Below are 27,955 nucleotides of genomic sequence, written 5' to 3' on the forward strand. Positions count from 1 at the left end.
TTAGATAGCAAGGAGCAGACGGCAGCATTTCACTCCACCGAGGAAGCGCATGACGTACTACCCGGCTTTCTTTAGACCGCGAAGGCCGGGTCCTCAGGTGGAAGCAGCCTCTGAATTTGGACACCTCCGCTGTTTCCGGGCTGGCCAATAATAACGGTGACATTTAACGTATTTCATCCGATAAATAAACACTGTAAAATGTGCCCTTTTGAATTGTCTCCCTAATTCTGAGGTCTCAAGGTTGGCAAGTATGGCCACAACACCTCACTTTTTTTGCCACATGTATCGAAAACCATGTCTCAGCTGTTTGTGGAGGTAAAATACGTCCGCACACGACTCCAATTACGCTCAGCCATTGTCGTGAGTGCGCACGCCAAGGGGCTGTGAGACATTTATACAGCTGTATTTCGCACATGACTATGAAAGGCGGAAGAGGAAGTAGTTCCTTTGAATGTAGACAATCCGAATGTTATAGTTTCTTTCCACTGTGTTCCTGTTAATGATAAACTACAAATTTACCCTAAATGACTAAAATATCGATATTTTGATGTGAGAATTTATTCTAGAACATAAATGATTGGTATCGGAGGAATCGATATTTCAGGATCGATCCGCACATCACTAGTTAGGGTTACCGATTATGGCTTAAACTGGAGATTCGCTTTGTCTGGTTATTGGATAAAACTGCAACATTAGCAACAAGCAATTTTTTTCTTGCAACCCATTTAAGCTCAGTGCTGCAGGTGGAATTTGTTCTAGCCAAGGCTCACGTGCTAAACTGTTACATTAGTGATAACATGAAGATGTTAGCTGTCATGTGACGTTTTATATATTCATATCTTTAGAATTTAGATTTTTGCGAGGCGTGAGGTTTTCTGGTTGGCGACATCACTAACCTTGTCAAACACCTCAGAGTAAATCAGAGCACAGGATATGAGGAGTGTATGTTGAGGCGAACTGAAGAGGAGGACAGGGACAGGTGCTGCTAGGGCGAGACAGACGTCTCTCACGGAGTCCTTTAGTGCTGCAGGCAGGCAAGGTGTTCAAATAGCACAACTTCAGTTTTTTTATTTCTATATGATGAACTCTGCATTATTAAGTGATAAGAACAAGTAATCTGATGTCCTGTAATCATTATGACGCTATAATTTGAGATACAATAAATAAAATAAGTTTTTGTACAAAGTATCGGCTCAGTATCGTCGATACCACCCTGAATATTGCTTAGTCTCGGATCGGAAATGAAATCAGTGGTATCACACATCACTAACCCTAACTCCGTGTTTTTCAGAAAAGCCAAAAGGACTTTTTGAGAAGAAATGTAAATAGTTTTGAAAGGTTATCGTCCCCTGCCAGGAGAATAGTTTAAAAGAGAATAATTTAAAAGAATATTACATATTCTGATAGCGTTAGATTTAAAGATAGAACTCAGAGGGTTAACAGCCACCAGGTCGAACTACCTAAGTTTAAGGTTAGCACTGCAATTCAGACATATGCTAAACAAGCCTAGCTTATAACCTTGCACCATTCAAAGATCACGGCTGTCACAGTTCTTGTGTAGCTGTAAGAACTATGTTCATCCACTGTCACAGCAAAGAGTGAGTACCTGATCCAACACTTCCTAAAACTATGAACAAACTCCTTCCAAGGCTGTTACCAACATGAGGGTTACACTGGCAAACAAAGATATTTCCGAATTATGATTTTAGGCTATTGAGTGAAGACTGAGAAAGAACTTCATACAGGAAGTTGTTGAGGAAGTTCTTCTTGTATCTGCAGTAAAACACTTAACAGAAAGGGAAGCGGGCAGCAGCTGTGAATGCTAGACTAAAGTAAAAGACTGACACTGAAAGGCCGGAGAGAAAAGAAGAATTGATCCATCTCACATGTTGTGAGCACTCAGAGGGAGTCCAAAAGTAACCTCAACCACCCAAATTAATAGAAGTCCTGGAGAACATCAGGAATAATGTGAAACGTTCCATCACTTTACGTCCACTTAGAGCCAAAGGCTGTGGTCAGGGAGAATAATTCATTAATTACTAACTCAGAATCGCTTACAGTGAGACGAGCACGGCTAACAGCCAGCAGTCTGAGCGCCTGTGGTCAGTTCACGGTCTCTGAAAACCTTGCATGGAACATGATGAATGTTTAGCAGCTCCGGGGACATTTATCATGAATATGCAGAGTAAACATCAGAATCATGCCTCCGGTTTTTTCACAAAGACAGTGAAACAGAGGAAGTCCATCTCTGTGCTGAAACAAAGATCCCTCTCTCTCCTGCCGTCACAGTTCAAAGACTTTTAGAGTTCCTCCTCAGTTTGAGTTAAACTATCACTGCAGCAGCTTCTCCCCGTTTCAGTCCAGCTGAGACTGCGTTTCTAAATTTTTGGCATCAAACCCAACAAACCAGGTCCCCCAGTTCGCACCATTACGGACCATTAGGAATCTGAATAATCCCATTTCCCAGGATGTCCATTTCCTCTTGTAATTGTGGCGTCTGAGGAGGAGATAAGCTGCTGCCACAGAATGAAATGAGCATCTGGTGATCCATCCTTTTCTCCAGATCAGGTGTCAGGCGTCAGGATTAGGTTTGTCGGTCGTGTCAGAGGTAGAGCGTCAGGCAGACCATGCTTGTCGTGCAGCAAGAAACAACAGCAAAGAACAGAAACGGGTTTTTATTCGTTTTACATCTGGTGCAGGCGCTCGACAACGATAGTGCTTCAGGAACGGGAGGAAATGGTGTCGTGTCGGGTTCGATGTTGTCATGAAGTCAGTCTCGCCGTGCCGGTTGGTTTGAATCAAGATTTTAATATCACTGGAGAGAGATAAAGATTAAATTCACACAGATTTAAGCTGGTTTTACATTTTTAATGATCCTGAACATTCAAGAAAAACTTGTAGAGTCAACTTTAGGTCGCTTTTGCGGAGAAAATGACTGAATCGTGAGACTTACATCCCCAGTTCAGGACGATGGCCGCTGTGATGATGGCAATCCCTCCTAAAATGGAGACAACAGACAGCACCATGGCGTTACGGCCCAAACGGCGAGCACCGTCAACGTTGCCTTGCTGCAAACTGTTTCGGGACTGAAGGGAAGCAGAGAGCAAAGAAAACAACCAATAAACGGTCACTCAACATCGTAAAATAATGATATGATTGGGTTGGGACAACAAGACAACATTATAGTTACAGATAAAAAGAAGAAGAAAAAAATCAGCAGATTAGACAGCAGACGACTTGATACTGACAATTTAAATGTTATATAAATGTGTTTCTGCCTGCAGCTCCATATTTCTATTGTGGGACATCACCAAAGAACTTTCCAGGCTCTCAGCTAAAATATATTCCTCATTTATCATTCGCTGGTTCTTTCTACAGCCCGAGTTCTTCTTGGAAAAACCAATTTCAGCTCTTTTGTCTTGGTTACTAACATGTAAAATAGATTCTTTTGTTTTTGGAGTTGTCAGCTCTGTTGTCCTTAAAGATTAAAAAGTTTTTGGTTGTGACTTATAAATTTGTCTGAGCTGCTGTTAACTGAGAGGTTTAAATGACACTGTTGTCAGAAGTCGTACCATCACAGAGAAGGTGAGGGCCACGATGTTGATGGGCCACATTGGGCAGAAGCAGGATAAGATGGCGAGGATCAGGTAGTCCCTCGGCTTGGACCCATCCACAGCGGCCTCTGTGATGGCGCTGGGCTGGCGGGTGAGCGAGGGCCTGGGGGAGCCCATCGCTAGCGAGCCAGACCGGCTGCCCAAGCGGGGCCGGCCATTAGCATGGCCAGCTGGCTTTGCATGCAGCTTGGGCGACACAGAGGGCGCTATGGGTGACGAGTCAGCCATGACAGGCGCGATGCCATTACCTAGAAAACAAAAAGCTGTCAGAAGGAACTGAAAAACAACTGATAAGCAACCATCATCTCTGCCGGGGGTTTTAGCTTTTGTTGACTGTGTTAAGCTTCCCTGAAAGTATGTTCCTCAAGAGGAAACCTTGTAGGTGCTGAACAGCTTCACTGTGTTAATAAAAATAAAACACCTAAAAATAGATGTCAGGGTGGGGAAGTCAGGAAGCTCCATGAGATGAACTAGCATGTTGTTTTTGGATATTCTCACAGGAAATGATTGTGATTAAAACAACGATCTGCCAAAAACACCTTTCAATATTTTCTTTCCCGACCTAAAGTGATGCCCCGCTGCGACTGGACCGGGCCGTAATCCTGCTGACACGGTGCAGGCTGTACCAACATAACAAAGCCAGTCAGGACAGTAGGCCATTTCCCATCATGGCCAGAATTTTTATAGTTACCTTATCCTCAGCGCTCCGTGTGTCTGTGGCCTACACACAGCTGAAGCCTGATTACAGCGTCTGGGCACCGAACAGCCTCAATAGCCTGGAAAGGTGCTAACCGCTAGGCTAACTAGCAACAAGATGCCTTCCCTCTCCACAGATGACTACCACAGCCTCCTGCAGAAGATTGCAGACAAATTCATCGCTTAGAAGTAAACGTGGAGGTAAATGGACTGTGTGGAAATGAAACAACCTTGCCATCAAAACAATGGCGATGAGCAAGCTAGTACACAGCTAAGGAGCACAGATAACATGACCAAGAAAGTAGACTTTGTGCACTATTATAAATCCTCAAGCGATAATCCCCCCTTGGACTGTCTTGGTGCAAAACCAAGACATAAATCATGTCTCCTGGAAGGAGGAGGACGTATCACAGGCAGGGCACAGCGAGCTGAAATCTCTGAAACCGACTGGCCTTCACTTCCTACGAGACAGAGAAGCTCTTCTACCCCTGTATACGGGAGGAAACAGGACTGGACAACCGTGAACAGGAAGGTTAACAACAAACCTCCAAAACAACTGAATGTGAAACTGCAGAACAGATTTGCTCCACTATCAAAGGACCCTGGATCTATATCGGACAACCATCCATCTAAAAGCAGCGAAATAAGGTCTGAAAATCTGTTGAAAAGTGAAAGGCCACAGGGAAAGCTAAAGGCTAGGCCTGAAACTCTGATTGTGGGTGACTCTGCCGTAAAGGATGTACAAAGGATGTGCGGTAAGAACACTAAAGTCCTCTGCTTTCCTAACGATATGGTCAACAACCTGAAGGAGAGAATTCTTCAAATTGCAGATGAATATCCAACTGTGACAAACATTGTTCTGCATACAGGGTCAAACGATGTGTCCAAACAACAGTCGGAGGTTCTGAAACGGGACTTTACTGGATTATTAAATACTGTAAACTCTCTGAATGCAGCTGTATTCATCAGTGGACCTGTACCGCCGGTCAGAGGAGGAGACGAGAGATTCAGCAGGTTGTTTACACTGAATAAATGGCTCATATCAGCATGTGCTGACCACTCAGTGCACTTTATCGACAACTTTAATATTTTTTGGGAACGCAGGCATCTGTTCAAAGCAAATGGATTTAATTTTAACAAGTCAGGGGTGAAACTGTTCACCTCCAACTTGTTTTATTCCATACGTCATCCATCCGTGCTTGGTGCCAAGGCTGAGATAAACGAGGAGTTATCTCATAAAGAGGAACAAACAGTACTCCAAGAACAGACAAAGCCCAGCAGAAACCTTGAGGAGGAGCTCCATCTGCCCCCACCCGGGAAGAGCCTCAGAAAGGAGAGACATCTGAGGCAAGAAGAGGGGTCCCTATTTGCCTCCAACTCTCTCAACAACACCAACGACCAGGACAAGGGACCACGACCTTCCCCAGTCCCCCAAACCCCTGACAGGCCATCACCCTCCTCCCCCTCCCTTTCTCCCTCCTCCCCACACCTGAAATTCACTGAGGAGATGATGGAGCGGGTCAATGCTGGGCTCAGATCTACCCCCCGTCCCAATCCCTTTTTGTCCCCCATAAACCCCCCACCAGAGCGGCCAAAGGTTCGCCATCGAGCCCCACCCTCAACAGAGCAATCGAAGTCACATTGCCCAGCCTCGCCCCCCTTAGTTCCTCTTCATGCCCTGTCTCCACAGTCTGATGCGTGATGTGTGGAGGGTCCGGGCTGCGAGGATTATGGCAGTGGTGACTTTTCCCAGGAGAAGCTGGGACCCTGTTTACTAGAAGGTTTTAAAATTTCTGTACTTTTAGGTGACAGAAGGAGACATGTGGCCTGGTCAAAACACAGAGAGCTGCACTCTAAAAGATCTTTAAACATAGTAAACATACCTTGTGTGCCACAGACTGCTCCCAAACACGAGAGGACAAGTAATACCTCTAAAACACTTAAGTTGGCTTTATTAAACGTTAGATCTCTAGCTGGGAAAACATTTTTAATTAATGATTTAATCACTGAGCACAGCCTTGATTTTATGTTTTTAACTGAAACTTGGTTGGACCAAAGTAACAGTGGAGCTGTTCTCATCGAGACGACCCCTCCTAACTACAGTTTTATCAGTGAGGTCAGGGCGAGCAGGAGAGGAGGAGGGGTTGCTGTCTTATTTAATGAATCATTTCAATGTAAGCAGCTATCTCCTGGAAGTTTTCAGTCTTTTGAATATGTGGCTTTACAGCTGAAGGCCCCATCCAAAGTTGTGTTTCTTAATGTTTACAGGCCTCCCAAATACTGCACAGACTTTTTTAATGACCTCAGTGAACTGCTGTCTGTGATCTGTGTTGATTTTGACTGTGTAATCATTGTTGGGGATTTTAACATCCATGTGGACAACCCTCAGGACAAAGGGACTAAAGACCTGAGTAACACTCTGGGCAACTTTGGGCTGACTCAGCATGTAACAGAGGCCACACATAATAGAGGACACACTCTTGACCTACTGATCTCCAAAGGCCTGAGCATTTCAAAGGTTACTGTGTCTGATGTGGGCGTGTCTGATCATTACTGTGTTTTCTTTGAAAGTAAAATCTCAGCCCACACAAATATATCAACAACAGTGATCACAAAACGGTGTATAACTGAACACAGTAGTGAGATCTTTAACCAGGTCTTCCCATTAACACCTGACCTGCCCAGAGGGTCAGTCAATGAGCTCGTCAATAGCTTCAATGCTAACATGTTAAATGTAATGGACACTATTGCTCCCATTAAGGTGAAGGTTATCTCTGGAAGGAAAAAGTCTCCATGGAGAAACTCCACACAGCCAGGGACACTGCGCTGATCAACGCTGACTCTGCATTCACCAACGAGCTGAATCAGTTCTACGCCCGTTTCGAGGTTAGCCAGGCGGCTAATGCTATCTACCGCCTGACTACCGAGGACAGTGACGTCATCAGCGAGAGACCGGTGACCAGCATCGCGGAGCATGACGTCCGAGCGGCACTGAGGAGAGTGAACACAAGGAAAGCGGCGGGGCCAGGCGGCATCACCGGCCATCTGCTGCGCTGCTGTGCTGACCAGCTAGCAGGTGTGTTCACTTACATCTTCAACGAGTCCCTGGCGAAGTCTGTGGTCCCCACATGCTTCAAAAGATCCACCATCATCCCTGTGCCCAAGAACAGCAAACCCTCATCCCTGAACGATTACCGGCCAGTTGCACTGACCTCGGTAGTAATGAAGGTGTTTGAGAGGCTACTGAAGAACATCATCTCCTCCTCCATCCCAGACACCACAGATCCGCTGCAGTTCGCCTACAGATCCAACAGATCCACAGAGGATGCCATCGCCCACGTCCTACACACCACTCTCAGCCACGTGGACAAGAAACAGGGTAACTATGTGCGAATGCTGTTTGTTGATTACAGTTCAGCGTTTAACACAATAGTGCCCTGCAGACTGTTCACAAAGCTGAGGGATCTGGGACTTAACAGCCGTCTGTGTGCATGGGTGTTGGACTTCCTCACTGGCAGAACTCAGGTGGTGAGGGTGGGCAGGTGCTTCTCCAACAGCATCACCATCAACACAGGAGCACCTCAGGGATGTGTCCTCTCGCCACTGCTCTACTCCCTCTACACTTCAGACTGTGTGGCCACCCACGGCTCCTACACCATTGTGAAGTTTGCTGAGGACACAGTGGTGTTGGGTGCCATCTCCAACAACGATGAGGCGGCCTACATGGATGAAGTGAAGAATCTGGCATCGTGGTGCCAGGACAACCACCTCCAGCTGAACGTCAGCAAGACCAAGGAGCTGGTGGTGGACTTCAGAAGGGGTCAGCACAGAGACTACAAGCCCATTATCATCAATGGAGCTCCAGTGGAGAGGGTGCAGTCCTTCAAGTATCTTGGTGTCCACATCTCCTCAGACCTGACATGGGCTGCCCACATTCAGGTCCAGACCAAAAAGGCTAGGCAGCGCCTGTATCACCTACGACAACTGAGGAAGTTCAGGGTCTCTCCAAAGATCCTCAGGATTTTCTATACAGGCGCTGTGGAGAGCATCCTCACACAGAACATGACATCGTGGTTTGGGAACAGCTGTGTGAAGGACCAAAAAGCTCTCCAGAGAGTGATCCGTATAGCAGAACGCTGCTGCTGCGACGCTCTGAGATCCCGCACCGCTGCCTACAACACGGGACTCATGACAGGGGACATGGACCCGTACAAAGCCGCGTCATATAACGTGCGGAGGGCGGTGAAAGAGGCGAAGCAGCGCTACGGGAGGAAACTAGAGTCACAACTCCAACAGAGTGACTCTAGGAGCCTGTGGCGGGGACTAAGGACAATAACGGACTATAAAGCACCAACAACCGGTATGACGAACGCGGCCGTGACTTTGGCAGACGAGCTGAACACTTTCTATGCTCGCTTCGAGGCTGCAGCTAAGGTCTCCAACAATGCTAGTGTTAGCGGCGCTAACGGCTGCAGACAGGAAGATACTGCCAGCACCGGAAACGTGCTCGTCATCTCCGAGCATGAAGTAAGGAGAGCCTTCAAGAGAGTGAACACCAGGAAAGCAGCAGGACCAGACGGCATCCCAGGTCGTATCCTAAGAGACTGCGCATACCAGCTAGCTCCTGTGTTCACTGAGATATTCAACATCTCTTTATCTCAGTCGGTGATCCCCACATGCTTCAAAGAGTCCATCATTGTTCCTGTCCCGAAGAAACCCCACCCTGCTTCTCTCAATGACTATCGCCCTGTAGCCCTCACCTCAGTAGTGATGAAGTGCTTTGAACGCCTGGTCAGAGACTTCATCATTTCTTCACTACCAGACACACTGGACCCACTACAGTTCGCTTACCGTCCAAATCGTTCCACAGACGATGCCATCTCTCATCTCCTCCACACATCACTCACTCACTTGGACACTAGAAGGGGGAATTATGTTAAAATGCTCTTCATAGACTACAGCTCTGCATTTAACACCATAATTCCCTCCACACTCACCACCAAGCTGGAGCATCTGGGACTCAGCTCATCTATGTGTCAGTGGATCTCCAACTTCCTAACTGGCAGACCACAGGCAGTAAGGATGGGCGGACATGTCTCAGCCTCCACCACTCTCAGCACTGGAGCCCCCCAGGGGTGTGTTCTGAGCCCCCTGCTGTACTCTTTGTACACATATGACTGTGTGGCCACTACCAGCTCCACCACCATCATCAAGTTTGCTGACGACACCGTCGTGGTGGGCCTGATCTCTGATAACAACGAGACGGCCTACGTGAAGGAGATTAGGAATCTGGAGAACTGGTGCCAGAGGAACAACCTCCTTCTAAACGTCAGTAAGACAAAGGAGCTGATAGTGGACTTCAGCACTAAGCAGGAGAGGAACTACCAGACCCCCGTCATCAACGAGTGCCCAGTGGAGAGAGTGGACAGCTTCAAATACCTCGGAGTTCACATCACGCAGGACCTGTCATGGTCCTGTCACATCAACACCGTGGTGAAAAAGGCCCGACAGCGTCTCTACCACCTCAGACGCTTGAGAGACTTCCAACTGCCCTCCAAGGTGCTCAGGAACTTTTACTCGTGCACCATAGAGAGCATCCTGACGGGAAACATCTTAACCTGGTTCGGGAACAGCACCATGCAGGACAGACGAGCTCTACAGAGGGTTGTGCGGTCAGCTGAGCGCACCATCCGCTCCGAGCTCCCTGACCTGCACTCAATCTACAGCAGGCGGTGCTGGACCAAGGCCAGGAAGATCGTGAAGGACCTCAGCCATCCCAACAACAGACTGTTCTCTCTGCTGAGGTCAGGAAAGCGATTCCGCTCCCTGAAGACCAACACAGAGAGACTGAGGAGGAGCTTCTTCCCGCAGGCGATACGGTCTCTCAATCACACCACCACACAGTACTGACCCACACATACAGTTCTTACACACACACTGGACTTTCTGGACTTTGGTTTTGCACAACACTGGTCACTATATTCTTCATTTCCAGTTAATACTTGTACAGCTGCTGTTATTGTGTATATATTTATTTATATTTAGATTTCTTCATACATTCTTATATAGTTCTATATTGTGTATTGTGTATTTTGTTGTACAGTTATTTTATTTTCAACTTTAATTTATATATTTTATCTTATTCTTCCCAGTTAAATTTACCCTTCATTCTAATTTGTGTTGTACAGTTATTTCATTTTTAAACCTTAATTTATATTTTATTCCTTCCTAGTTAAATTTACCCTTTTTAATTTTTCATATTTATTTCCTATCTTATTCATAGCCTTTTCCTTTTTTTGTTTTCTTAGGTCACGAGCAGTTGTCCAAGCATTTCACTACATATCGTACTGTGTATGACTGTGTACGTGACAAATAAAATTTGAATTTGAATTTGCAGGATTGCTCTCCCCCCGCTTCAGGACACCTACACCAGGAGATGCCGGACTAGAGCAGCGCAGATACTGAAGGACCCGTCCCATCCTGGCAACAAACTGTTCCAACTTCTGCAATCTGGTAGAAGGTTCCGCATCTTCCGGGCAAGGACAGAGAGACTCAAGAGGAGCTTCTATCCCCAAGCCATCCGTGCCCTAAACACACACACCCGCCCTCTCACATCATCTATAATTGACTGAGACAGGACTCTTCCAGACACTAAACCAAGGCACAATGTACATTTCAATTCCTTTAATTTTAAATATGCTTATATTGTCTATCCTGTAAAATAGTCAGATGTCTATTCATATTAATGTACAGAATTCACCTGCTTGCTGCTACTACTGCACATTCACCCAATGTATATACTACATATACATATATATATACTACATATACATATATATATATACACATTATATATATATATATATACACATATATATATATATATATATATAAAACACCCAGCACACCCAGCACGCCCCTGCGGGCGGTTTATCCTTCAAGCTCGGGTCCTCTACCAGAGGCCTGGGAGCTTGAGGGTCCTGCGCAGTATCTTAGCTGTTCCCAGGACTGCGCTCTTCTGGACAGAGATCTCCGATGTTGTTCCCGGGATCTGCTGGAGCCACTCGCCTAGCTTGGGAGTCACCGCACCTAGTGCTCCGATTACCACGGGGACCACCGTTACCTTCACCCTCCACATCCTCTCGAGCTCTTCTCTGAGCCCTTGGTATTTCTCCAGCTTCTCGTGTTCCTTCTTCCTGATATTGCTGTCATTCGGAACCGCTACATCGATCACTACGGCCGTCTTCTTCTGTTTGTCTACCACCACTATGTCCGGTTGGTTAGCCACCACCATTTTGTCCGTCTGTATCTGGAAGTCCCACAGGATCTTAGCTCGGTCATTCTCCACCACATTCTCCACCACCCGTAACCCTGGCGGAAGGGGCTACATGAATAGGATGAGGGACCTATGGATATATATATATATATATATATATATATATATATATATATATATATATATATATATATATATATATATATATAGAGAACTGGGCAGGACTTTCAGGAACTGTACTAAACTGGTTCAAAACATACGTAGAAAACAGGAAATACTTTGTATCAATAGGTAACTTCACATCTGAGCAGACAAGTATCACATGTGGAGTTCCCCAAGGTTCCATCTTGGGACCCCTTCTGATGCTGGTCTATAAAGCTCTGAATGATTTAGGACCAAAATACATCAGTGACCTCCTGACCCAGTATGAACCTTCCAGATCCCTCAGGTCATCTGGATCCGGTCTTTTATCAGTTCCCAGAGTCAGAACCAGACACGGAGAAGCTGCATTCAGCTTTTATGCTCCTTATATCTGGAACAAACTCCCAGAAAGCCTCAGTTTATGGCAGTTTATTAAACTCCACCGAGACAGCGGTGACGCAAATCTGAAGGCTCGACTGTTCCATTTCACAGCCTCACACTTCCAGCCTTCTCGGTCTTCAGAGGATCCGGCCCACATAGACCGCGAAGGCCGGATCCTCCAAAGGATACAGCCTATGAATTTGGACACAGCACGGGAGAACGCTTAGTCAAATTTATTTTCAAAATGAAATTGATCAGTTTTTAACTGTCGTTATATTATGTCTCTAGTAAATCCTGGATCTTCAACTATCCAACAACTTTTGTGACACTGATATGTGATATATGTAAATCAAGCCAAACCTGTTTTCATTCATTCTTATTCTGGGAACACAGATCAACCACTAAATCAACATCTTTGATGAGGAAGCTTGTTTCCTTCAATTGTATCTTCAATGCTTCACTTTTGGTCACTAACCCAAATAAAGATCTGCTGAACTCATGGCTGTATCTGAGGTAAGCAGGTCATTGTGAAGCTACTGGAAAAGAAAACTTATCATAGCGGACTTTTAGGGCTGTATTTACTGGTCTCTGTGCTTTCGCTGATTACTGTCAGGTGGTCCATTCCCTTCCCGTCCTCTGTCTGCTGGGCCTCGGGAGCATCTGTCGTTGAGGGTGGGGCCTGTTGGTCAGAGCTGGTTGGTTGAGAAGTCACAGCAGTTTGGGCAGCTTCTCCATTCTGCTGCGTGGTGATTGGCTGGTCTGGCTGCTGGGGTTCCTCCATATTACCGGGCTGATGGATGGCGCTGGGGCTGGTGGTCATTGGACGGCCGAAGCTAACTGTTGAGGAAATCTGAAGGCAGGGCTTGTTCTGAAAAGAATTACAGAGATGCCGTCAGTTATGTTACTGCTATGAAAGTCATTAGGGCATCATTCTGATTATTGATTGGCTGATTAATTTGGCTAAACCGCCAGCTGCATATAAAAACAGAACGTGGCAGATCAGACTCGTGGAGGAAGAGCTTTGCAAACAGAAAAACACAACCACTTTATTCAAGGTCCTGGTATAATCTACTTTGCATGGTGAAGCATTTCTTGATTTAAGAATGCAATCGATGGCAGCACGGTCCAGATGATCCAAAGGTTGCAGCATCCATACTTTGATTAAGAGCCAGAGTTCCTTTGTTGCAGGTCCTAATCATGTCTGCATTTATATAAAGCAACCCTCAAAGTCATGTCAGCATTACTGTGTAACAGCCAGCACTGCTCAGAGTTCATGTTTATCTATATCCATATCTGGTTTTCAGGTGCAGCTACCAGCCACCTCCAGCTTTTCTGGGGGACATTGAGCAGTTTGAGTCCCCATGTAACCCCTCCAAGAGTCCTGGGTGATGAGCTGGAGTGCGACTCAAAAGACCCCTGTGAAGAGACAAACAATGGACCATGCCAACTCACCCAGGTTACCAAGACCCCACCCTGGATCCAGGCCAGTAAGAGAGGTTGGGCACCAGGCGCCAGGCCTTTGGTGCAACATGGCTCCACCCTCCTGTGGGACATCCACCCGGAGGAGCTTTAGAGGTTCAGTGCTTGGTGCAGCAATGCTTTGTTTATCTGATTCCAGTTATCAAAACATCAACCTAAGATTTGTATTTTATTTTATTATTTTAACTGAATACAGCATTAAAATGATTTGCCACTCTTACTCCAACGACATTAATCATTGCAGTTTTGCTGAAGACATTCGGATGGCCCTGTTTGGACTCCATGTTCTTGGATGTGTAGGGTTACTGTTGTGAGGAGCTATAGTTTACCTGAAAGCACAACCCTTTCCTTACCCTAACCGTGTAGTGCCTGAACAGAATTACCATAATGAGTAAAAGTGAAAAGAAAGCTTTAAGGTCTCCACCCTCTGAATCTGCAGGTCTGCTGTGATTACCAGTAAATGAAGACATTAAAGACACCTCGAGTGTAACAGTGAGACACGGGCACTGAAATTATAAAGCTCTGTGTTGTAATTTCAACTTTGATCTGGTGGTGGCAGCGTTGCCTCAACCAAGAAAATACCTCCAAATAGTCAGAAATCCTAAAGCGTAGAGGCCGATGTCCCCATCTCGTTGTTCTGAAAGCAGAAGTAGAGAGTTGGGTGGAGCAAGCACCAACTTGCGAGAGGCTGCACGGCACTAACGTGTTAACGAGCTAACCACGCTAATGCATTGACGCCGTGCAGCCCCATGCACTGGGCGAGCCGCACTAACTCGAGATTTGCTGTTTGCATGCGGTTATGGCGTTAACGTCATTTTAACGAGATTAACGCTGACAGCAGTACTTCTAATATAATGTACGACTCTGCAGATACAGACGAGGTTTTACAGGTTTCTGTTGCACTAAAATATCTTTGTGTGAGTATTTGCAACATCACAATACCACAAGTTGCTTTACGTCATCCTCCATTTTGATTTGGGGCGTGAAGCGAGCAGCATCAGAGTATTTGTAGCAGCATGATTAGGGATGATTGCATAGCGCGGCGGTGGGTGTGGATAATTTTGCCGAAAAAAAACGGCGGATGAGGGCCGGCCGAAGAGTAAACTTTAAGTAAATCCTGAATATTATGTCACTTATTTATGTGCAAATGTTTAATAACGAAGAACATTAAAACATTACTGTTGGCCACATGTCGGCAAAGTCATGTGACATTAGTGACGTTTGTACTAACTTGGTTTTAAAGCCTTTACTTTAAAATATACGCCGTTCAATAGCTGAGCTTCATCTCACAGAGAATAATCAAAGCTCATGTAGAAACAAACAAATGAACAAAAGATTTTCTCCTTCATTTCTGTCAAACACAGCTGTATGACACGTTTCCAGCTGTTAGTATCATGGTTGCTAGGCAACCTGGGCATCACAACGGAGGCTAGACCGCCCATTTCACAAGCCTCGCACTTCCGGCCTTAGCGGTCTTTGAGTACGCGGCCCATGAGGATCGTTGAGGCTGCGTACTTTAAGGCTGCAGACCCTGAATTGGGATACAGCCAATAGATGTGTTAGCAAATAGCGAGTCAGATTCCGATCAGTCTGAAACCACGTGATCGGCTCTGGACATCCCTACTCCTGATAGCATCATCTTTATTGGCCACGACCTGCTGCTTCTTCCAGACTAATGGCAGTCGGCATTCCTGACGCCGGTCCAGATATACTCAATTCTTCTGGATGAAGCCTCAAGTGGCCATTAGAGGAACTGCAGTCGTTGGGCACTTTGTTCAAACTGAAAGCAGCTTTAGTTTATTTGATGAATTTTCTTTTAAGAAACGAAATTTGATTTTGTAGTTTTTAAATCATGTTGTTCTTTTTGGTTTCAATGTTTATGTGTTATAAAAAGAGGAGATTAATAAACTAATTTAAATGCATAATTTAGCAACAAAAGCAATAATCCTTCATATATCCTTGCATGCTTTCAGCAGGTTCTTTCCTCTCATAAGTTCAGTTTTATTAAATTGCAGCGTCCTGAGAACGAGTCGGTAGATGCAGCAGAGGAGACATGATATTAAAACTATAATGAAAGAACAGGATTTCTGCTCTGCTGGCGTCAGAGATATTAAAGGAAACCAAGCCTCAGATGAGTCCTGAGGCTCCACACATAGAAACCACTTGGTCCCAATTATTCACCATTTTACTGATTATTACTTACTTTTCATAAAAGTGAACACATCAATGTGAGAGTGTGAAAAAAGTTTCATTGCCAGTGAAATAACAACAATATTGACACGGATCACATTAATTGAAATCAATCTTTAACCCTAAATTTGTTTATCTACTATTTTGTCTTTTTAATTTTAGCAGCTCCTGCTTGCATAAAGAATCCTTCTCTCCAAATCTATTCATTCAAAAGTCAATTTGATTCATTTTATCAAGCAATAAATAAATAAATTTAGAATAAAATGAAAACACATGTATATAAATATTGACTTCTAAACTTTTCATCTTATTTGGATTATTTATTGAGATGTTCCTTTGTAGGCGGAGCCTCTGAGCTGTGATGTTCAGAGTTCCTTTATCCTGAGCTCCTTGTTCTTAATAAAAGTTGAGATTCCTCCAAATGGGCCGGGCGGCGGAGTTATTCATGAAATATTCAGACGTTTTCTCTGACAGCTTATCTAACAGCACCAAAGTTAAATGCTGAAATTATGACAGCGGCGTGTCACAAAGCTCAGAATAATTTTGTCTCTCCAAAGGTCGAGAAAAAGGAGAGAAATATTTATAAAACAGATCTGCAGCATCTGTGTGGGTTGATCAGGTTGCTGTTTAATAACAGTGACTCAACACTTTCTTGCTGCTGAGGTTTGTAGCTCGCGGGCCTTCGTGTAGGAGGAGTGAGCGCCGTCAGGAGCTTGGATTCATGCGTCGGTGAACAAAGAGCATAGTAACAATCATGTAATTTATCAGCGACTGAGAAGTTATGGAAGGGTTCATTAGGCTGTCAGTCAGTCTGAGTACGAGCAGGCGGAGGAGTAATTACAGCCTTCAGTCACAACAGCTTTATCTGTTTTTACATCCTTGGATTTAAACGTGAACAATGTCTGAACCAGCTGTGACATCCTCAGATCTGATCCGGTCAGGTGACGGGCGCTAGCTCAGAGCTCTGAGATGACAGCATGTGGATGCGACATGACGCGATTGATAAGACGCTACCTAAGGAGCGTATCCTCGATATTCACAATCCTCCTTTCTGAAACTCTGAATTATCAAATTTAAAAAAGGACCCGAGATCAGTGACCAAACCCATAAACTAACCAGGCAAGTGTTACAGCGGAGGGCCGATCTCCCCGTAGACTTCTACAGGACCAGAAGTCACGCTGTAAGCAAAGGTATCGCCACCTGGTGGCCATTGCAGAATGCAAAATGAGAATGCAGCTCAGAGTCCACATCGCTCCTCTGCTTTTAGAAGGCAACAAAGAAAAGAAACTGTCCCAGCTGGGTCCACGTTTAGACACACTCATAGAGCTGCAGTTACGTCCAGTAACCACTGTTTCTGTTTCACATGTGCGGCTCCCACTAACAGGAGGTCACGGCTACACTGGGTAACGTGTGGTGGAGGTCCAGCCTGTGCCACATGCAGACGTCCTCCACCATCTTTGTCCTTAAACAGAAAAACAGGAGCCTGGAAACCAACGAGGGAAGACTCCAACACAAGCTCCACACGGTGGATGCAGACAGGTGCCAGCATGAGCTCGTGCTGTCTGCCGCACACGCTTTCTGACACGAGCAGTTCACCGTCAATCAAAAGAGACAGAGTTTAGATTCAGACACGTCTTTAAATGTTGTTTACACTGAAAAAATAAAGCCGCATGTATTAAATGTGATCCTTCCACAAACAATACTTCCTGTTTCTAAGAGAACATAAGATAGAACAGGCTTCATTAACACTGGAAACACTGCAGATTCCCTGAGTGCTGATATTTCAGACATTTTTACATCTAAAGTTGTGCTGACCATAAAACTAAGTTTGTTGTGTAAAGAGAGAGGAGCTGAAGCAGCATCATTTATCTGACTTTTTCAAACTTGTGCTGCGTTTGCTCTCGGTTCAGCGCTACCCCTGTGCTCCTCACTGTGATCAGCAGTAATCTTATCGGATCAATCAGACAGGCTCATCGATCCGAGCGATGCCTGGAGGACGAGCTGCTTCCTAAAGAGCAGGGGCTCTGTCGCAGCGCCTACACGCTCGCCGTTGTAACGACTGCCAGGACTGCATCGATCGCTTGTCCCCCTCCCCGAGGACCCAGCGCTGCAGCGCTGCTTCGCTGACTGAAGCAGAGTGTGTTATTACAGCGCTGCACGAAGCTGCACGTGCTCCCTGATGCAGTGCGACCGTTTAGCAGCATCAGTGTCATTCGATGCAGATCACAGGATACGTCTGCAAAACACCTCCGATCCTCCCAAGTCGCTGACGTGCTCAGCATTCAGAGAAGAGGACGAGAGGGTGTTTACCTCTTTCTTCCCCTTCTTCATCACTCAGCGAGGCGAGCACTCGGCTCTTTGTTCTTTTGTTGGTTACCTCAGGAGCTTCAGGTTACAAGAAAACTTCTTTAACTTTAAGATTTAAGTTTCATCCGGTCTCATCCTGGATCTGTGTATTAAAACCCATCAATCATTTAAAATGAAATGTGATGGAGAAAGATGAACTCAGCACTGCTACTCAGGGTCTGTTACTACAGTGACCTCACAGCGGCCATATTATTGGTCACATGACAGAATTAAAAAGGCTCCAACAGCACAAACACGGTCCAGACCTACAGCTACATCCACCTGTCAGTCAAAGAGGCCACACCCCTAACTTTAAGCCTTAATGTGATTTAAACACAGACATCAAACAGTTTGTGCATCAGGATGTAAACGTCTTGATGCTCAATCATCCAGGTAAGCAAATCTCCAAAAGTTGATTCTGTTCATCTGGACTAAACATGTTTGCTTCTCTGGGGACCGACTACTGCTGCCTCTGCTGGATGTTAGAGGAACTGCATGTTCTCATTTTATTATAAATTTATATTCTTATGACTTTTATGCTAAAACATTTTTTTTAGACCATTTTGAAAATGTTTATTCAAGACGAAAATCCAACTGTTTCCAGTTTTCACACAAAACCTTTGATCATCATAAAAATCTGACGTGCTCTGCAGCAGATAACCTCGGATGGAGCTTTTACTTCAGAACCAGCTCGAGAGAATGACAGGAGCACATATAATCATCAGCTTACTGCAGTTAGAAATAAGAATAGTTTAGAAAATGTGACTCTGTCCAAACAGCAGAGAGCTCTATGCGACCCACATCAGAGGCTTCGAGGATAATAAGCACAGGACAGTTTTTTTATCTGCTGCGAATACTTCAAATTTTTATTTTAACAACCTGAATTTTCCTGAACATGGAGACACGGGGGTGTCCTACATAATTAAAGAGCTTCTGCTCAGGATGCCGGTTTGAATTATTTGTTAGACCCGCGAGCTTCAGCGGCTGCTGTTTGGGACCGAGTCTGTCAGACGTATGAACAAACTTACCTATGAAAATTTTAAGCTTCACAGTGAAACATCAAAAACTATGTTTCCATAAAAAACAGGAAAAAAAACTTCCCATAAAAATAAGGATATTTCATCATCATAATGATAAAAAGATTAGAGAAATGAGGGAAAAGAAATCTCACACAAAACAGAAAGAAGCAAATTGTTTCATGTCCATCTTCCACATACAGTCTGTAGTTCTCTAGATTTCTGTGACTAAATCAAACAAAATCAATGAATTTTAATGATTTATTAATCATTAATTTTGCTGATTACAGCGGTACGCTGAGATTTTACTGTCGTGTCAAAGATCAGGGACTCAGATTTCCCCTTTTGATCTCATTGCCTGGAGGAGGGTCACAAGGTCTTTAATGAAGGGTCCTTACAGGAACCGGAGTTTAACATTAATTAACCTGCTGCTGCCTTCGTCCTGTCAGCGAGCGGCAGGATTAGCGCTGCGAGCTGTGGCGGGCACTCCGGAGGGAGCGGCAGCAGGAAGACACGACCATCGCAGCCATTAGTCTGTTGTTTTTAGCTCTGCGGCGGCGGCGTAATGACTCGGGGCTCTGCAGATGTTTGTTTCATGCTGCTGGGCCAGTCATGATGCGCTGACATGATAGAAGCCTTTAATGAAATCCTGGGTAATGGCTGCGTCCCTGCAATCACAGACTCTGAGCTTGTTGGGCTGTAGCTGCGAAGCTGTGGCGCTAATCAGCTACAGGACCCTCTGACAACATGAGTCTGAGAGACGAGGCTGTAACAGGATGAAACAGCCTCACAGCCGTTGGACAAACATGGACTCGTATCAGCTGTTTTTACACCACAGACACAAAATGAATCCGTTCAAATTTTATAGCATGAAAAAAATATGTTTGGAGGCTGGATGGAGATTTCAGAGCTGTGAGTCATCTCACCGTTCACTTAGATTTGTATTCTTAATGTGATTACATCCTCCAACGCCCCGTGACCCCGGAGGTCCAGTTTGTTTCCAGAAGTCTAGATTTTCATTTTGTTGAATTTTAGTAACTAAAATCTTTTTCCTTTCATGTTTAGTTTGTTTTTCCTCTCTAGAACAGCCTGGATCCAGATTCAGATCATGTTTTACGGTGGGTCAGGGTTTGGTCCCGCCCCAGTCATAAAACCCCTCTAGGTTAGAGTTAGGGTTCAGTTTCTCTCTGCCTGTCTGGAACAAATGTAAAAGCCTCTGTACGAGCTTTTCTTTGAACAGGAACATCTTCCACCTCGTGAGAGTTTGCCTCTTCGACCCTGATCCAGCATGGTTGACTGGAGAGCTGGTGGCTGACCTGATGGAGGTATGTAGAGGAGCTGCAGAGGCAAAAGCACTCCAACCAGAAGTGGACTCTGAACCTGATTCTTCATATGCTGACTTTGTCTTCTTTATTTCGGTTAAAGCTGTCTGTAGTCCTGTGCAAAGGTTATAGATGTTCACTTCTCCAACGCAGGCACCATGAGAAAGACTCAACTTCAACTACAAGAAGAACGCAGAGCCCTCAAACAGATGGATCAGTCTGGGATTGTGCGGGGAGTTTCAGGAGTAATCCACACAAGAGCTGTGGAAAGTTCACTGAGATGCTCCAAAGCCAAATGAGTCCAAGACCAGTGTAAAACCCAAAGCCCCAATCCCAACGTCCATGCCACCGACTTCCAAGTCCTCCGAGATGATCCAAAACCAGCCTAAACCATGTTCATGGGCGAACCCTGATCCAAAATACTGCAGCAAGAGTCCTGACAGGGACTAGAACAAAAGCTGATTTCCCCAGCTTATCTTCATGACCTTGTAGTACCATATCACCCTATTAGAGCACTTCGCTCTCGCTCTGCAGGCCTACTTGTTGTTCCTAGAGTATTTACTCTTCACCCCCGCAGATTGGTGCAGCGGTCGCATCACTGCAGGTGCTGAACCAATCCATCTGTCAGTCTCATGCTCCCCTCACTGGTGGACAAGACCCCGATATAGCTGAACACCTCCACCTGGGGCAGTAACTCATCCCTGACCGGAGTAGGCACTCCACCATTTTCCGGCTGAGGACCACGGCCTCACGGCAAGGCTGGCAAGGCACCGGCGTGAGGGTCAGATGACATCATAGTGACATCACATCCAGCCTCCATATTCAGCTAAATTCAGGTTCTACAAACTGATCCAAACTCAGCGGCCCCACAAGAGATTTGAAGCAGTTTTGAAAGGATGAATCTTTGTTTTATTTTCTAAACTCAAAATTCAACTTCCTGTTTCTCGGCCTGGTCACAGAGCGGCCATGTTGCTGTCACCTCCTCGCTCTTCGGGCGGGTCACACCTCCTGACTGTGACTGCTCTCAGTTAAAGCTGTCCCCGTGACTAAAACCAGCTCATGCAGTCAAACGGAAACATTCAAAGTCTTTAAAGGCAGACTTTCAAAATAATATTCACATTTTTTTAGGCAGTTTAATTTGAAATTCTTTGGCCGACTTCAGACTGTAAACAATCTGCTCTTGTTTCTTTCAGTTTTTTGGAAATGAAATATTTTCAGAGTTTAACCTCCAGCTCGAGCAAAGCAGGATAAACTGATCCACTAGGGGCGGGTTTTGATGATCGATTTATCGATTAAAATCGATTCTGGCTTGGATAACGTGATATGATTCATTCAAATCCTGAATCGATTTTTTAATATCAATTTATTTTGCCCGAAATACCAGAATCTCAGTTTCAACAACCACCAAAGATGAAAACAGTAACTGAGAGCAGGAACAGGCTTCTGCACAGAGACGTGAACACAAAGCTCGACCCGCCGACGCATCAGGATCAGCGAGCTGTGACTTTCTCACCGACGGCACGGACACGGTCGGGGCTGAAAGCCGACAGCTCGCCGACTCTGTCGGCGGGTCGAGCTTTGTGTTCACGCCCTTTTTGCGCTGATTCTGAAGCTGTTAGTTTGATCTCTCTCCAAACAACATTGATCCAAACTACGCTTCACACAAACATCGTCATGGATTCACTCTGACTTTTGCTGTTTTGCTTCCACCAGGATAAAGTCACACTTCATGCACATTCTCTGCTGTTGTTTACAGGCTGTTGGACGCTGTTTGTTTCCTTTTACTTACTTCCGAAAAGAAAAACCTAATTTCTGCCGTTCAATACTGAACAAATTTAAACTTTTTGAAATGATACAAAATGCAAAACGCTGTGTCTGTAATAAAACCGCTGTAACTTCAGAGGTGATGTTCATGTGCTGATTAATGGTTTTCTTTCGTTTTTGATCGACTGCAGAATATTTTTATAAAATCCAGAACAGGAAAATCTGCTTCATGTTTTTCTGTTTTATCTTCAGCTACTTTGACACAAAGGCCTCTGCTGTGACGCTCACACCTTTGATAAAGTCTTGCGTGTGTCAGCTTCCTTTTTATAGGTACAAAAATATGTAAATGTGCTGATCTGAATTATAATATTTCTGTCTGTCTGAGGCAAAATTTCCCAGATTTAAATCGAATTGAATCGATTCGGGACCTTGTGAATCGGAATCAAATCGATTCTAGAAATCAGTCACGATACCCAGCCCTATGATCCACCTCAGGCAAGGACGGCACGGCGGCGAGGCAGCAAGGACACGAGGCAGCAAGGACACGAGGCAGCAAGGACACGAGGCAGCAAGGACACGAGGCAGCAAGGACACGAGGCAGCGAGGACATGAGGCGGTGTCTGTTTTCTAGAAAATACCCAAAAAGCTTGAATGAAATCCTGCGAGGCAGCACGACTGCAGCCATATTTTATACATAATTAACACGCAGTGATGCATGAACATGTCCATGCCTCTCTCTCTCTCTCTCTCTCACACACACACACACACACACACACACACACACACACACACACACACACACACACACACACACACACACACACACACACACACACTTTGTATGAATGCACCAAAACCTTCATCTTCATCACAGGCAGACAAAGAAAAGAGAAGAATCCAGCTGGAGGTGTGATGCAGTGACACACCCACCCAGGCGGAGGCAGCCGCACATGTCCTGCACATCCAACCTGTGAAACTGAAAGATTTTTCCCGGGACGCTCACCTGGTCCTAGTCCAGCACGGTAAGCTGCAGGGTGAGGTTCATCGTGTCTCTGCAGGAGAAGTGGGAGGTACAAATCCCCCAATGTGAGCGATAGGAGCTGAAATGAGAGATGACAGTACGCTGCGCTCGGCGAAACACCCGTCAGATCTTCTATTAAATGATGCTGTGGCTCGCTCAGCCTCCTCTCACTAAGATCTGTTTGATTTGTGATGCAGAGAGTCTGTGCAGCAGCTCCGTCTGCTCCACTGCAAGAGGTGAAAGGAAAGGGAGGGGTGCTTTAAGAGTGTGTGTGTGTGTGTGTGTGTGTGTGTGTGTGTGTGTGTGTGTGTGTGTGTGTGTGTGTGTGTGTGTGTGTGTGTGTGTGTGAGAGTGTGTGTCGTAGTAGTAGCTGCCCTCCTCTCCCTCTTTCCATCTTTCCTTCAGTATCGAGCTGGCTCAGGCTTAAAAGCACCTTCTGACAGAGCCTTCAAAATAAAAGCCTCAAGATGAAAGCTCAAACCCTTTTCATTGATGTTAGTGCCTCTCTGCCACCAGATCTGCTTTTACAAAAGTTGAAATCCCTGATCCAACAACCAGACTCTGACCCATATTTAGCAGAATCTGCGACATCAGCCCCAAATTAAAACCTGAAATCAACCCTGTGAGGAAGATTTCTATTGGTCAAGACAAGCACCACGAAATCTGCTCAACTCAACGACGCCTCGTACAACCTCGACTGTGAAAAAGTTAGGATGATATATCAAATATAAATAAAGCTGCACAAAACACAAAAAATGATGATGTCAGCGGCACAGGTCTGTGTTTCCTCTCTAACATTAGTCTGTGATGTCTGTGAGCCGAGGACAGCAGCTGGTCTGTTGGAGGATACTTTTCTGACCTTTTATTGCTTCAGTCTCAGCTTTGTTGAGACGTGTTTCTGCCATCAAATGAAAAATGAGCTCATATTAAACATTTGATATATTTCTGTGTTTTTATTGTGATTTAAAAAAAGCTTATGAGATTTGTATTTTCTTTCTTTAAATAATTTCCCAGGTTTTTGACTCTTACTTTGAATAAGACCCTTATACTGAGAATCATGTGTTTCCTGCCCTCCAGTGGTCACAGTGTGAAACTGCATTTACAAACGTGTTACAGGTGCTCAGTCTGACACACACTTTCCTGGTAGTTCTTTCAAAATAAGAGGGGAACCAGTCCCATAGACTCCTATGTTAAATCCTTACAGCAGTAATAAACATGTTTACAGCCGGATACACAAACTGTTTGGTCTCTGTGGATCATTTCCCCGTCATAACAGCTGTTTGTATAACTCACCCTCTAAAGTTTGCATTGCTAGGGGCGTGGCCTCTTTGACCGGCAGGTGGAAGTTAATACAGGCGGCTGTAGCTGCTAGCTTTCTGCTAGCGTCACCTGAACTGGACCTCTGGACCGTGTTTGTGCTGTTGGAGCATCTTTCATGACATCATCAGATATGTCACATCTCTGCTATGAGGTTACTATAGCAACAGGCCGTCCAACAAGGCTGAGCTCCAGTTTCAGCGATGGAGTCTGCGGACAGAGACTGATGACCACGCTTTAATTTTGAAAGACCGGAGCTGAGCAAGCGCGTTTCCTGTCGGGTTTGTTGTTTCCGGTGTGGATGCAGCTGTTGGAGGTCCCAGCATCAAAATGACCAAGCTGCAGCTGCTGAACGCTTACCTGACGGAGCGGCTGACGGTGGTGGTGAAGGAGATCCTGGACGTGGTGGAGGACACGGTGGCCGAGTACCGGGAGGAGACTGCCAGAGCCAAGCGGGAGAACGAGAGCCTGCGGAGGCAGCTGCGGGACATCCTGCTCCTGGAGGCCGGGACCGAGTGGCTGAGTAAGGGCCGAACTAGCCGGCTAGCTCCGCGAGAGAACGCGCATTCAGAACTGCGATGAAAATCCGCCTGTTTAATAGAAATACGCCGCTTTAACGTTAAATTCAGGCTTAACTGCAGATTTTCACGGTTTTATGTGTTGTTAAGGACGGATTCGTGTATTCGGCATCATTCAAACCGTCTGATTTTACCGACATTTTTACGATAGATGTGACTTTCTGTCATTTTTCGTGTCAGTTCCTTTTTGCCTTCGAGCCTAATGAGAGTCACCTGATGTAGGTACTCATTTCACTTTTTTTCACGCAGTGTTTTCATTTAAAGTTTATTTACACAACGTATCTCATTTACCCCATTAAACATAAAGGGGGGAACACAGCTGAGCATTAAATTGACAGACTGTCACATTGACTTTGGTATGAGGAGCTTTGCGTGAGGTGTCAGTTGGGGAGAGCTGACTTTCAGGAAGTTTGAAGGACTTTCGGTCATTCGGGTTTCTGTTAAAGGGGAATTCCGTACATATTTACGGTACAGCACATTGAACTGTAAAAAAACACACACATTTGCATAGAAACCAGACGGTGAGCGCAAAGGAGTTGTTTATGTTCGATAACCTGTGAAAATATGTCAACCTCTAAAATAATGAGGATAACTGGCTGACGCCTGGTGGCACTACTGCTTAACATGGAGCTGTTCTGCTTTGTTTTATGTCCTGTTTTAAATATTGAGGTCAGTATAAGTACATGTCTCCCTGTGAGCTTAAAAAAAAAAAATTTAAAATGGCCCCACCCACCTCCTGTTTATGAAGAGCAGCCAATCTGAAGACAGCTGGCTTAGAGGACAAGGGGCTGTCACTATTCAGGAGTGACAGTGTAACACAAAGGGAGCTTATTTTGAAATGTAATCATGCAAAGCTTTTCTTGGGGCCCAAAAACAAGTGTAAACTCTGGAGCTCCAGGTGTGAGTCGAATGTTTCTTCTGACGTGCTGGACGTCGTTCGGTCGCATCAACTGTTTGCTTTCTGTGTTTCAGAGTCCACCAGGTCCAGTCTTGGTTTGGCGGCTCCCGACCAGCCTGGTGAGCCCGAGTGGAGGCCTCGCTCCGAAGAGCCGGACTCTCGCCCGAACCCACCCAGACCGCCGCCGCCGAACGTGGACAAGCCCACCCATGAGCAGGTGGTGTCTGTGCAGCTGCTGGCGGTCCACAGCGACTCCTCTCCGGGGCCGGTGCACCTGCCTGTGGAGAAGAAGCTCTTGGAGCTGCGGGACGTGGCACCAAAGCCTGACCGTCTACAGGAAGCGTATGGGAAAACTTCACCTGTCACCTCGCACTCCTCCCTAAACCCTCCTACTGTCTCCGTCCCCAAAATTCACATTGAAGTTCCTGCAGTGCTCAGGGAGGAGCCCCGGGCTCCGCCCCCCGCGCTCATCAAAGCCGAACCAGAGGAGTACAGCGTGAGCAAGCCCAAAGGTCGCACGGACTCTCTGACCGAGGCCGCAAACGGTGCCGCCGAAGAGTTCTGGAGCAGGGCGGAGGCGGAGAGGACGGTGGTGGTGGTGCGCGCTGAGAGGCAGGAAGCTGAGCGGAGCAGGAAGTCCTCCCAGGAGAAGCCGGCGGCCGGAGACAGCACAGCCTCCGCTTTCATCCCCGAACTTGTCCATCGCTGCCCGCGTTGCGGTGAGGCCTTCGGACAGGCCGCCAGCCTCCGCCTCCACCTGGAGCAGAAGAGGAAGACCTACGCCTGCGACTGGTGCTGCAAGTCGTTTGCGCAGTCGGCAGACCTGCGGCGTCACCTGCGCACGCACACAGGGGAGCGGCCGCACCGCTGCACCTTCTGCTCCAAGAGCTTCAGCCAGAGAGGAAACCTGCGGCGTCACCTGCGCATCCACACGGGCGAGCGGCCGTACAGCTGCCCGTTCTGCTGCCGCACCTTCAGCGACGGCGACACCATGAAGAAGCACAAGCGCACGCACTCGGGAGAGAAACCATACCGCTGCGCGCAGTGCGCCAAGACCTTCACCAGCGCCAGCGGCCTGCAGATTCACATGAAGAAGGACATGTGCTTTGTGGCTAACGCCTGATTGGGCGCTTCGGGAATGGACGCCATTAAGATAGAGCGGAATGACCGGGCAGAAATGCTCAGACACAGCAGCCAATCACAGTCATCGAATGAAAGCTGGATGTATGACCGATGACGTCGCTTTGCAGGGATGCACCGGTCTGATGTTTCAGGCAGCTGAAGCAGTTTCAGGTGTTCTGTGTTTACTCGCGTTAGCAGCTGGCGCAGCAGAGAGCACGCTAACAGCGACGGTGGGCGGGCAGCGTTTCGTGCTGATGCACCCACAGATTTCTTTCTCTGTGTGTAAAACTTCAAACACTGCTCAGCGATGGCGTTTCCCTATCCCAGCTTCTTCTCTTGTTTTTTAGCTTTTAGCTCCATGCTAACATGCTCCATGCTCCTGCTGTCTGCTCCTCTCCATGTGTGAGGAGGCGCAGGAAATCCTCCGCACTCAGCTCCAATCAGAGCACAAACTTTACATTTATGTATTTATCTGTCACTCGGTGAGATTAAAAATCACTTTTATTGCGAGCGAGTGACGGACCTACCAGCAGAGGGCGTTTTAACCCCTTATCACAGGGGTGGGCAATTCCAGGCCCCGAGGGCCGGTGTCCTGCAGGTTTAGGTCTCACCTTGGGTCAACACACCTGAATCACCTGATTAGTTCATTACCAGCCTCTGGAGAACTTCAGGACATGTTGAGGAGCTAATTTAGCCATTTAAATCAGCTGTGCTGGTTCAAGGACACATCTAAAACCTGCAGGACACCTGCCCTCGAGGCCTGGAGTTGCCCACCCCTGCCTTATCAGCCAGTT

General features: G+C 46.2%; 2 protein-coding genes across 2 annotated transcripts; one reads left to right on the plus strand and one right to left on the minus strand.

Annotated features, from left to right (window-relative positions):
- Positions 1–1,172: 1,172 nt before the first annotated feature.
- Positions 1,173–25,281, minus strand: LOC113021423 (proline-rich transmembrane protein 2). Its single transcript, XM_026166077.1, has 6 exons — positions 25,276–25,281; positions 24,924–25,106; positions 12,691–12,976; positions 3,573–3,862; positions 2,954–3,086; positions 1,173–2,815 (listed from the first exon to the last, which is right to left on the minus strand). Exons 1-6 carry the CDS (start codon positions 25,279–25,281, stop codon positions 2,799–2,801), a joined length of 915 nt encoding a protein of 304 aa, XP_026021862.1. The 3' UTR covers positions 1,173–2,798.
- Positions 24,546–27,705, plus strand: LOC113020153 (zinc finger protein 358-like). The gene is made up of 2 exons (XM_026163877.1): positions 24,546–25,086; positions 26,114–27,705. Exons 1-2 carry the CDS (start codon positions 24,894–24,896, stop codon positions 27,160–27,162), a joined length of 1,242 nt encoding a protein of 413 aa, XP_026019662.1. The 5' UTR covers positions 24,546–24,893; the 3' UTR covers positions 27,163–27,705.
- Positions 27,706–27,955: the final 250 nt, after the last annotated feature.

The sequence above is a fragment of the Astatotilapia calliptera genome, chromosome 4 (genome assembly GCF_900246225.1).
Source record: "Astatotilapia calliptera chromosome 4, fAstCal1.2, whole genome shotgun sequence".
NCBI classification, from domain to species: Eukaryota; Metazoa; Chordata; class Actinopteri; order Cichliformes; family Cichlidae; genus Astatotilapia; species Astatotilapia calliptera.